The sequence below is a fragment of the Hesperophylax consimilis genome, chromosome 20 (genome assembly GCF_061612785.1).
Source record: "Hesperophylax consimilis isolate HC1 chromosome 20, BYU_Hcon_1.0, whole genome shotgun sequence".
Lineage (NCBI taxonomy): Eukaryota > Metazoa > Arthropoda > Insecta > Trichoptera > Limnephilidae > Hesperophylax > Hesperophylax consimilis.
The window spans coordinates 23,254,825-23,264,752 of NC_142855.1; the positions used below are offsets into that span (position 1 = coordinate 23,254,825).

Below are 9,928 nucleotides of genomic sequence, written 5' to 3' on the forward strand. Positions count from 1 at the left end.
CCTGCAGAGTGTGTCTCTGTTAAGACAATCAGGCCCCGGAAAAAATTTAATTCTTTTAATGTTATAACTAATTCATCCATGTTTCGTTCTAAACTTCTAATATTTATATGAAATAGGGTAAATCCTTTTTCAGTGCAAATTAAGTTAAAATCTTTCATAGATTGACATAAATTTTCTTCAATATACATTTTTTTATCTAATGCGTTACATAAAAAATCATTCATTTTTAAAGTTTTAGATTAGAGTTTAAAGAAATGAAATTTACCGTATTATTCATAGTCGATGCGCTCTCTAGCTAGTTGAAGCATTTTTTGCCGATAGAGACATTTCATGCTATCAACTCTGTGTTCTGTAGAATAATTCATATTAAATCTTTTGTTTTGAACACAGCAATTGTTGCATGTTGGAGGTTGTTCTTTATTTTCACATTTAGACAGAATGTGCTCCTTTGTGCAATGAGTGTGCAATGATGGATCCTGAGGGAAAGAAGTTCGACAGGGCTAGCAGACTCCATTGTGAGTCAGAGTCATTTAAAATGGATCTGATTTTGGACATTAATTCGTGGTTGTACCCGATGGAACTTGGCGACAAATTTAGGTAAGTTGCATCATAAGTTTTTTGTTTTGTGAATAGGCATACGGAATTCTGCCACATCCGTAAATATATATATAAATTTGATTTAGTAACCGAACTGTAATTTGCATTCTTAAATATATTTATAACTCATTTCCTCGTGTTTCACTGTAAACAACACTCTATTCTGTCTCAGTAGATTTCGAGTTTTCCGAACAAACAATATGGCGTCTTATCCTTTTTTCGGTAAATATTCAAGATCTCTGGCCACGCTTAATACAATATTTTTTAAATAAAACCTTTTGATTCACCTTATTTACTATAAAAGTCAACAATCTGCACTTGGTAAATTTTAATTTTAACATTACAATTTTCAATTAGGTGAAATGAAAATTAGCTTTCGTTGTATGGGATGACAGCCAATTACAATAATTTAACTAAGCGTGGCCAGCGATTCCGAATATTTACCTAACTGCCATATTTTTAGACACAGATAATTGAAATTACACCTTGTTTCCACCTTTACTACAAGAAACAACTATATACATGCACAAAATAGGTTATTAAATTCTTAGTTTGGGTTAGTCAAGTACCTAACTAACTAACCATCACGCCATTTCCCCGCAGGGGTAGGCAGAGAGGACGGACCGCCAAACAACTCGGGCTTGGCACACGCTCCTTGCCTCATTCACATTCATAGATCGTCTCATACATACTTTTTTATTGTTCTGACTCTTGACATGGCCCGACTCGAGTATCTGATTCACTTGGTCGTGCCATGTCTTCCTCGGGCGTCCCCGACTTCTGCTATCATTCACGTTTGCATTATATATTCTCCTTACACTCCTATTTTCGCTCATTCGCTCTACATACCTAAACCATCTAAGCGTCCCTTTCTTGATCTTACTCATTACGCTTACATCAGCCTTGCACTCTTTGCGGATCTTCATTCCTCACACGATCATACATGGTTTTACCACACATACGCCTCAGGGATCTCATTTCAACAGCATTCAATCTACTTTCATCCTTTCTTTGCCAGTTCCATGCCTCACTTCCATACATCAGGGTAGGTACCAGCACTCCATTGTGGACTGCTAACTTCGCTTCTTTGGACAATGTTTAGCGCCAACCGCGTTCAGTCCTCCATTAATGGAGTTACCTGCATTTACCCTTGTTTCAATATCTCTGTCAGCCTTCCCATCTCTCTAGAACATACTTCCTAAATACACAAGTAATTTATGCTTATTTAGATTGAAATGAAACTTTCGTTCCACGCAAAAAGTTCAAAATGGCAAAGGGATTGTTTTATAAGGTAAATTTAAAACTTTGAATACAAATGGAGTTACAACGCATTTTTTACCATCTCTCCCACCGTGAATTGTTGTTTTATAATTTCCATAATGTGTTTCCATAATTTTCTAACAACAATTGACTTTGTAACTCATGATGAAACGATATTACAGATGTATATTAGGGTGTCCCAGGACATAAGGAAGAATTTTTTTTTCATGAATTTAAATATGCATACCCTCTTATTTTATTCCATTTGATATTAATAACTCATAATAAATATTATTTTGATTAAACACCGGCAACCCGTGCCGACTTGATTGCAAACATATGGTACAGAGTTAATATGGAAGGATTTTCAACTTTCATTTTTGTCGGATAAATAAAATTTAAAAATGCACAAATGTTCAATTATGTAGTATTTTATATTTAAAAATGGTTTATTGATTAAATTTTTTCTTCATAGTTTGTTTTTTACAGTCAGGATAAATCTTCCGGTGTTCCTGAACTCATCATAACAAAAAATATTTTTGTTCCTCTTTGACCGTGAGATTAACCCATGAAAATCTTGCATTAACTTAACAGTTCTTTCAGCTGTATCATTCACTACCCTCAGCGGCGACACCTTCTTTCTGACTTCTTGATACAAAGCATTATTTGACCACATCGTAGGTAATTCGTTAAGAAAACTGGCATCTGTTTTCAGACGATCAAACAAATACTTGCTCTTGACTGAAATGAAGTCGTAAATATTTTACTCTGAAAAAAAAGTCACTAAATTATGATATGAACAAAAACCTCAATACAAAACATAATTTAAACTACTTAATCAACTTACCACAATCAATTTACCATCAAGATCTTCCTTCGATGGGATGTAACGTTTGTCATGGCTTGATAATTTTTTTTTTTGATATTTCGAGCATTTTTATTTTAGTTTGATCCACAGCGTCGTCAAACAGCGATAAAATAGATCCTTCATCGGTCAAATACCATAACTGCTTACTGAACAGAAATAAAGCTGCCATTGAGATCTTTTCATCAATTTTTTCTTAAGCCTTCATCGATTTCAAAAAGCACAAGTCCTGGTAAGGTGCTTTAACTGCTATAATACATTGTAACCATGGCTTGACATAGGATGTTACTATGAACAGGCAAACGTCTAAAAGTGCCGCCTTATCCTTACCGGTAGTTTTAAATTGCGCACAAATTAATGATATTTTCAAGGAATAAAGCGCCCTTGCCATCCATCGAGCACCTGGAGGCCGAATCTTAAATTTTCTCGCTGTATCTCCTCCTAAACCTATCACACAGAGCTCTAAAAACTCTCAATAGTCATCTCCAAGTATTTTTGTTGTCAGTGCAGTACGGTAAAAGTCAAGCAAATCATCGATTTCGGAAGCGGTCAGGTGCAATGTGAGATTTTCTCTGTAGCACTGAATTTTATCGGGATCAACATTTTTACAGTTATCTCGAAACTTTTTGAAGAGTGATATGTCAGGGCTTGTAGTCACTTGACTGATTTTTACTTCAAACACAGCTTTAAAAAACCAACTATGGCTATATTTGGTATAAATTGACAGTTAAATTCACTTTCCGGATATTGTAGAACAAAACTTCAAGAACTTGTCCATTAGATGGCAGTTTAGAACCCGATATTTGGTGTTTTACGACTCCTATTAAAAATATACTCTTTTTAGAAGTGCGTAAATCTAACAACATCTTGCCTGAACGAGTGATTTTCGTTTACTAACAAAATAGCAAGTTACTACAAGCTCATCAACACGTTTGCTCGCTGGCGTCTTAATGTACAAGTACTGACATCTTTCGATGCAAGTCGGTACGGGTTGCAGTTGTCCAAAGTAAACGAAATTTTTTTTATAAGTGTTTTGTCATTATTAAAACAAAATTAGAGGGTATGCGTTCAAAAATAACAACTTTTTTTGGGACACCCTAATGTATATACAGTGAAATCTCAATCGATTATTCCTCGAATCATCGTTTTCCTGCACGTGTCATTTATTTCTGCCAGTCGCAAATTAATTTCACACAAATTGTGGTGTTCCACCATTTTGGGCAGACTCTACAGTAGCGATGAGTCATTTATGAACAGTCTGCACAATTGAGCTAGCTCTTTTTAATGAGCCGTATTCGTAGGACTCCCGGTAAACGTACCACGGCTATATTGAACGGTTACCAGTGGAGATTCTTCCCTTAGTGCATCGAAACAACTGGTCTTATTCTTAATTTATTTGAAATGTACCATGAAACAGCAGAGCTGCGAGCTGCAAGTGACGAGCAGTGACATCTGTTGTTTCTAATAGAAGCTTTCTTTCACAAGTCCACATGATTGGCTGGGTCAATTTAAAGAATGTCCCCTTTTGCATCTTCTGTCCCTATGCGCGCCATAGAATAAACGAGATGGCACTATGTTTTTCATTGAAGTAAAAATTATAGGTCATGTCCGTGAGGGAGACAACACGATGAATATTATATGTTTTAAGGAGATGGTGACATAAACATACGTCGGTTTTTCATTTTACACGCTTGTCGTGTGTGGAACATTGGTTGTTTTTCAATTGCTTCGCACCCAGTATCTTTGGATACTGCTGAGGGGCGTTTCAAATTCTTACGGCCGTTGTTCCCAACATTTCGAATGATCAATCTCAGGGTCCGATCAGCCAAGTGATTTATTCAGTAACGTTCGATTCACCTGTTTCCAAACATCTTTACTGTTGATTATCTTAAGTGGCTATGCCCACTTTCATAGACAATAAAATGACATCAAAGTTAAAACTTTCAATGCTAAATTAACATTGGCGAATTAATTATTGTATTTATTATTAATGCATATATTTTTTTAAGTACTGTAATATGTAAACCGATATTTAATATTTAAATGCATGAAATATGTTAAAAATAAAGTATTAGCTTGACTTTAATGCCACCGTGCCTTGGCCTCGCAAATATGTTTCACTCTGTTGACACTTTTTATAAGTAGTCATTTACTGAGGCAAGCTTAATCCAGTAGTTTGGCTTCCTTAAATTGGTTGATCACTCAGTTGTCACTTTTCCGTTGGAAAGAGCATAGTTGTGCGTTTGAGCAGTGTTGAGCCAAAATTTCGGCTCAGCAGTTGATCAGTAGGATTGGGAAGAACGGCCGTTATTTTATTTACTTTAATATTGTGCACAACTACATTATCGCCTATATATATACACCTGGATCCTTAGAACCGCCTCTGACGGTTACTCCTTTTACCAGGAGATATATTAGAAAAACAGCGCCATTAAAATTATCCAAGTATTAATTCTTATAACATACTCAGAGACGAGAACAGCGTCTGACAGTCTGGACATGGACATATGTACCTTCGCCTACTAACTAGCTAGCATCTTATTATTCTCGTGGTATGAGGCGGCATTCCGGTACCAAGAGTCATTCATGTGCTTACAAAATCTGGAAACCGTATCGGGACAGCACAGTATTCTCATTGCTCTGCGCTCACAGCTGCCGTTCAATTGAGCCGTCATTTAATTGAACCGTCGTTCAATTGAGCCATCATTCAATTGAACCGTCGTTCAATTGAGCCGTATGAAAATATTGAGCTGGTACAGTGTCTCCCGCTCTTAATAATATGATTGATGACCCATCGTTACTGCACAAATCTGCCTTTATACTGCCAAGAAGAATATATGACCAAATTTTCGGTGCTAATGATATTATCAAGCCACAACGTGATTTCTTTCGTCAGTAACGTTTATATGTAATTTATTAGGTTATGCGTGTCTTGTGTTTCAGATTGGTGTTGGCAACAACCTTGAGGGAGGACGGATATCCAGACGGGGGCGAGTGGAACCCGGAAGATAAAGAGTCGACGAGAGCTGACAGTTTTGAATATGTCATGTACGGGAAGATATACAGGTAAACAATCCAAACTAACTAACCATCTAAACAATTTGAGTTTCACCGTCCCGGGAACCGTTTATTGGACAACCAACACTAGTGTTCGCGCAATATATAGGGGATTGTTAGGTATGCATCCACAGACTTAATGGACAAGTGTAATGTCAATACAAAATCCTGCAAATGTCCTACCTACCCTTTTACCCATCCCAAAATTTCACCATAATAAAATGATTGTTGCGACACATGTAAAATCGGACAAGTGGCGTCAGTTGCTCATCAGAGTTCGTAGTGATAACTAATATCAGACAGGGCGATTATATATTTGTGAAGTGAAATCATCCAAAACTCCTGGAGACGTGTGGTAATCATCAACGGGTGAGTCCATCTTTCCTGCATTCCAATCTGGGCTTATCTTGTGCTCCAGAAGCCCAGATTTATACCTTTTTGACTATTGCACTGTCCATCGGGTTTGTCGGATGTATAAATCGTCCCATAACTTAGCATTCGGTGTAGTTTGGGACTGGTCCTTTGGGCGTGTGGCATAGGGCTTTGCTCTGCATCACCTTTAACCACTCAGAACATTAGAACGTCAAAAGACGTAAATATGATAATAGCGGTCAAGATATTAGAACGTCTTTTCACGTAAACGCGCGAGATTTTATAAAAATCGATTTATTTCCATCACTAGTATACGGATTGCCATGATTTAAAAAACAGAGTGTCGATAATGAATAACGCTACGCGTCTGTATTCAACAATATCTATGGAACGTAGAACTGCATTATCTAAGCCGATTGAATCTGTCATCTTGTTCGTTCATAAATTATTGCGTTTCTAAATAATTTATTAAAAATATTTTAGTTTGGACGGTTAATATTTTGAGGTGACTAATAGTTTTTAATTATATTTCTTCAATATATAAAGTGTTATTTCTTTATGATACTGATAAAAAGTACATTTTTCACGGCTTTGAAATAATGGTTATCGATTCTTACATATTTTTGACGTTTTCAAAAAATATATATTTAGAAACGCAAATATTTACTTATAACAACACAATGCAATAGTGGATTTCATAATCTTTCCAAAACATTTTTTAGAATGAGGCTACGTTTCCCAAGACGTGAGTTATGATGCTTTTAGCAAAACTCGTAAATAACACAAAAATTATCACGTTTTGACAGTTCTCAAAGGAACACATAGTATATAAATGTCTTTGTCTGAGAGGTTAAAAATATAGTATAACTAGGTCTCCCCAAGTGGTTCGCTGAATTTGGTGACTTAGCGGAGGTTCCCGGGCTCGTGCGTGAGGTTTTTCTAGGTCTGCGTCTGCCCACTTATGTGTGGGGAGCCGGATCGGGAGAGACTGGTTGAGGGAGACCATTTGATCTTTCCTGCAGGACTCTCGACCCAATCGCCATTATTTTCCTCAAGGCCTCCTGTGTGGAGCTACTGTAAAAAAAAACCATCAGGCTGCTCCCGCAGGGGCAGGCAGAGAGGACGGATCACCAAACAACTTGGTCTTGCCACACACTCATCTTGCCTCATTCACATTCATACATAATCTCTCTTTCAAATCCCACATATATGACATTGTCTCCCGCGCCAACAAAATGCTTGGATTTGTTCTTCGTAATGCGAGATCATTTACTAATGGAATCGCGATACGGAGAACATATGAAGCACTTGTCCACAGCATCCTGGAATACAGCTCCATTATTTGGGCCCCTTCTGAACAAAACCATATCTTAGAAATAGAAAAGTACAAAAAAGGTTTATGCGTTACCTGTATATGAGGGAATATACATACTATCCATTCCTGTATCCATCCTTGTTCTTAACAGGAATGCTCGATTTCAATACATTAGAAGCCCGCAGAAAAATATTTTTAGGCAAACACTTTTTTAAGTTAATCTCTGGTACAATACACAATCCGCCTATGTTGAAAGAGGTTAACTTTTATGTCCCTAACAATTATACTCGAGGGAGATCCCATGCACTCTTATATGCTCCGTAAGCGAGGACTTCTGCCTATCAGAACGCGCCAATACACAGAGCGACTCAACTGCTTAACGATTCTGCATTAGCCATCGACATTTTCAATGTCACCTACAGACAATTCAGTAACTATCTTATAACGCATGTGACAAAATAGTAAAACTGCCTGTGTAAACCTTTTAATTTGTAATCTTCTCCATGATATATTGGTGTATAACCGTTTCATGGAGAACATGAAAAAATAAATAAATAAATAAATAACCTTCTATTTCTCTTGACTCTTGACATGGCCCTATCCAAGTACACCTTTCTTTGTTCATTCGCTCTACATGCCCAAACTAACCAAGCGTCCTTTTGTCAATCTTATTCATTACATTTGTATCGGACTTCTTTGCGAATCTCTACATTTCTCACAGAATCATACATGATTTTACCACTCACACGCCTCAAGGATCTCATTTGTACAGCATACTTTAAAACTTCCGCTCTCAGTTCTATACCTCACTGCTATACATCAGGGTAGGTATCAGCATTCCATTGTAGACTGCTAGCTACCATTCAGAATCAAAACGCTGCTGGAAATGATTGGTTTTTATACAAATCTACAGTTTTATTTCGAGATTGATGAAATTTTGCACACTTGGCTTCAAACAAGAGAAAGGTCACTCTCTATATCTAAATTCGTAATTCTCAATAAAAAAGACAACATTTTTTTGCAAGGACATCATCCTGGAAAGTTTGAAACTATGCAAATAATCCTTTTTGTATGTTTTACGCACAATTCTAATGCGTCTTTTCGCTTTTCCAATACAGGATAGAAGGCGACGAAGCCGCCACGGAACCGTCATCGCGTCTAGCGGCGTACGTGAGTTTCGGCGGTCTGCTGATGCGTCTGCAAGGCGACGCCAATAACCTGCACGGCTTCGAGGTGGATCAGCATATTTACTTGCTCATGAAGAAGCTGGCCTTCTAATTCCAAGACGGACTTCTACGCAATTATGATATACTATATTTTTTAATTTAGGTTAAGTATATAAAATTTTTTAAAATTTAATTTAATTTTTTATTTTTCCCTGTTAATAATGAAATACGTACAAGCGACTCGATTTTTGTGCGCGTAACATACGCTCCACTCTTGAGTATTTGCCGTATTATTTAGCCGAAACTTTCTCGGCTTTCAAGACCTGAAAATGATTTATTTTGCAGTCTGCCAATCTATTATTGAGTATGGTATCATAGCATGGGGAGGCGGCACTTCATCTGCACTAGACCCAATCATAAAGGCTCAGAAAACAATTTTAAAAATAATTCTAAGGCTACCTATAATTACAGACTCGAATCTAATTTTTAATATTATGAATGTGTTTGATGTTCGGCAGCTATATGCAAAAACTATCCTAACTCATCTATACTCAAATATACATAATTACTATGAAAAAAGTTCAAATACACGATGTAGGGGCAACTGCTGTACCTGTGGACAAAATCCCGATTTTTCAATAAAACAATATTTTTAATTTTTTGGGTATAACATTTTAATTAGATTATTTTTTTATTTGGAAAAGAAATAGTTAAGACACAATAATTACTATTAATAATTTATTTTAACCACTTCAGTGTCGAGTTATTAACATTTATAAAAAAATGGCATATTTGTCCATAGGTACAACCAGTGGCGGCTCGTGACTTTTGGGTGTACTAGAGTGCTAATATTATAAAAAATGGCATTTCTGATGTTGTTATAGCTGAAAACGATTTTTTATTTTTTTTTGAAAATCGATTTTTTGTATGAAGATTTTCAGGAAATTTCAGTATAGCCGTGCGCCGCACGGAATTCCTGAAAATCTTCATACATTCATACCATTTTTCAAAAAAAAAAAAAAAATTGTTTTCAGCTACAACATCAATTAAGCCATTTTTTGTAATATTAGCACTCTAGTAACCCAAAAGCCACGAGCCGCCACTGGGTACAACTACCCAATATACCTATGGACACACATCATTGTACCTGTGGACGTTTTTACTTGTGGACAGTAATAATATAAACAAACAAAAAATAAAGAAATATAAGAAAGAAACTGTCTTAACCCCTCTGACTTTTCGCGAACTTGAAGCTAAGATGTCTTTACCGAAATGTCAATTTCACGAAAACGTTGT

General features: G+C 36.5%; 1 protein-coding gene across 1 annotated transcript; it reads left to right on the forward strand.

The window, feature by feature from the left end:
* Positions 1-469: 469 nt before the first annotated feature.
* Positions 470-9,289, forward strand: LOC149414375 (DNA-directed RNA polymerases I, II, and III subunit RPABC3-like). Its single transcript, XM_089643818.1, has 3 exons — positions 470-597; positions 5,666-5,788; positions 8,585-9,289. Exons 1-3 carry the CDS (start codon positions 470-472, stop codon positions 8,742-8,744), a joined length of 411 nt encoding a protein of 136 aa, XP_089499944.1. The 3' UTR covers positions 8,745-9,289.
* Positions 9,290-9,928: the final 639 nt, after the last annotated feature.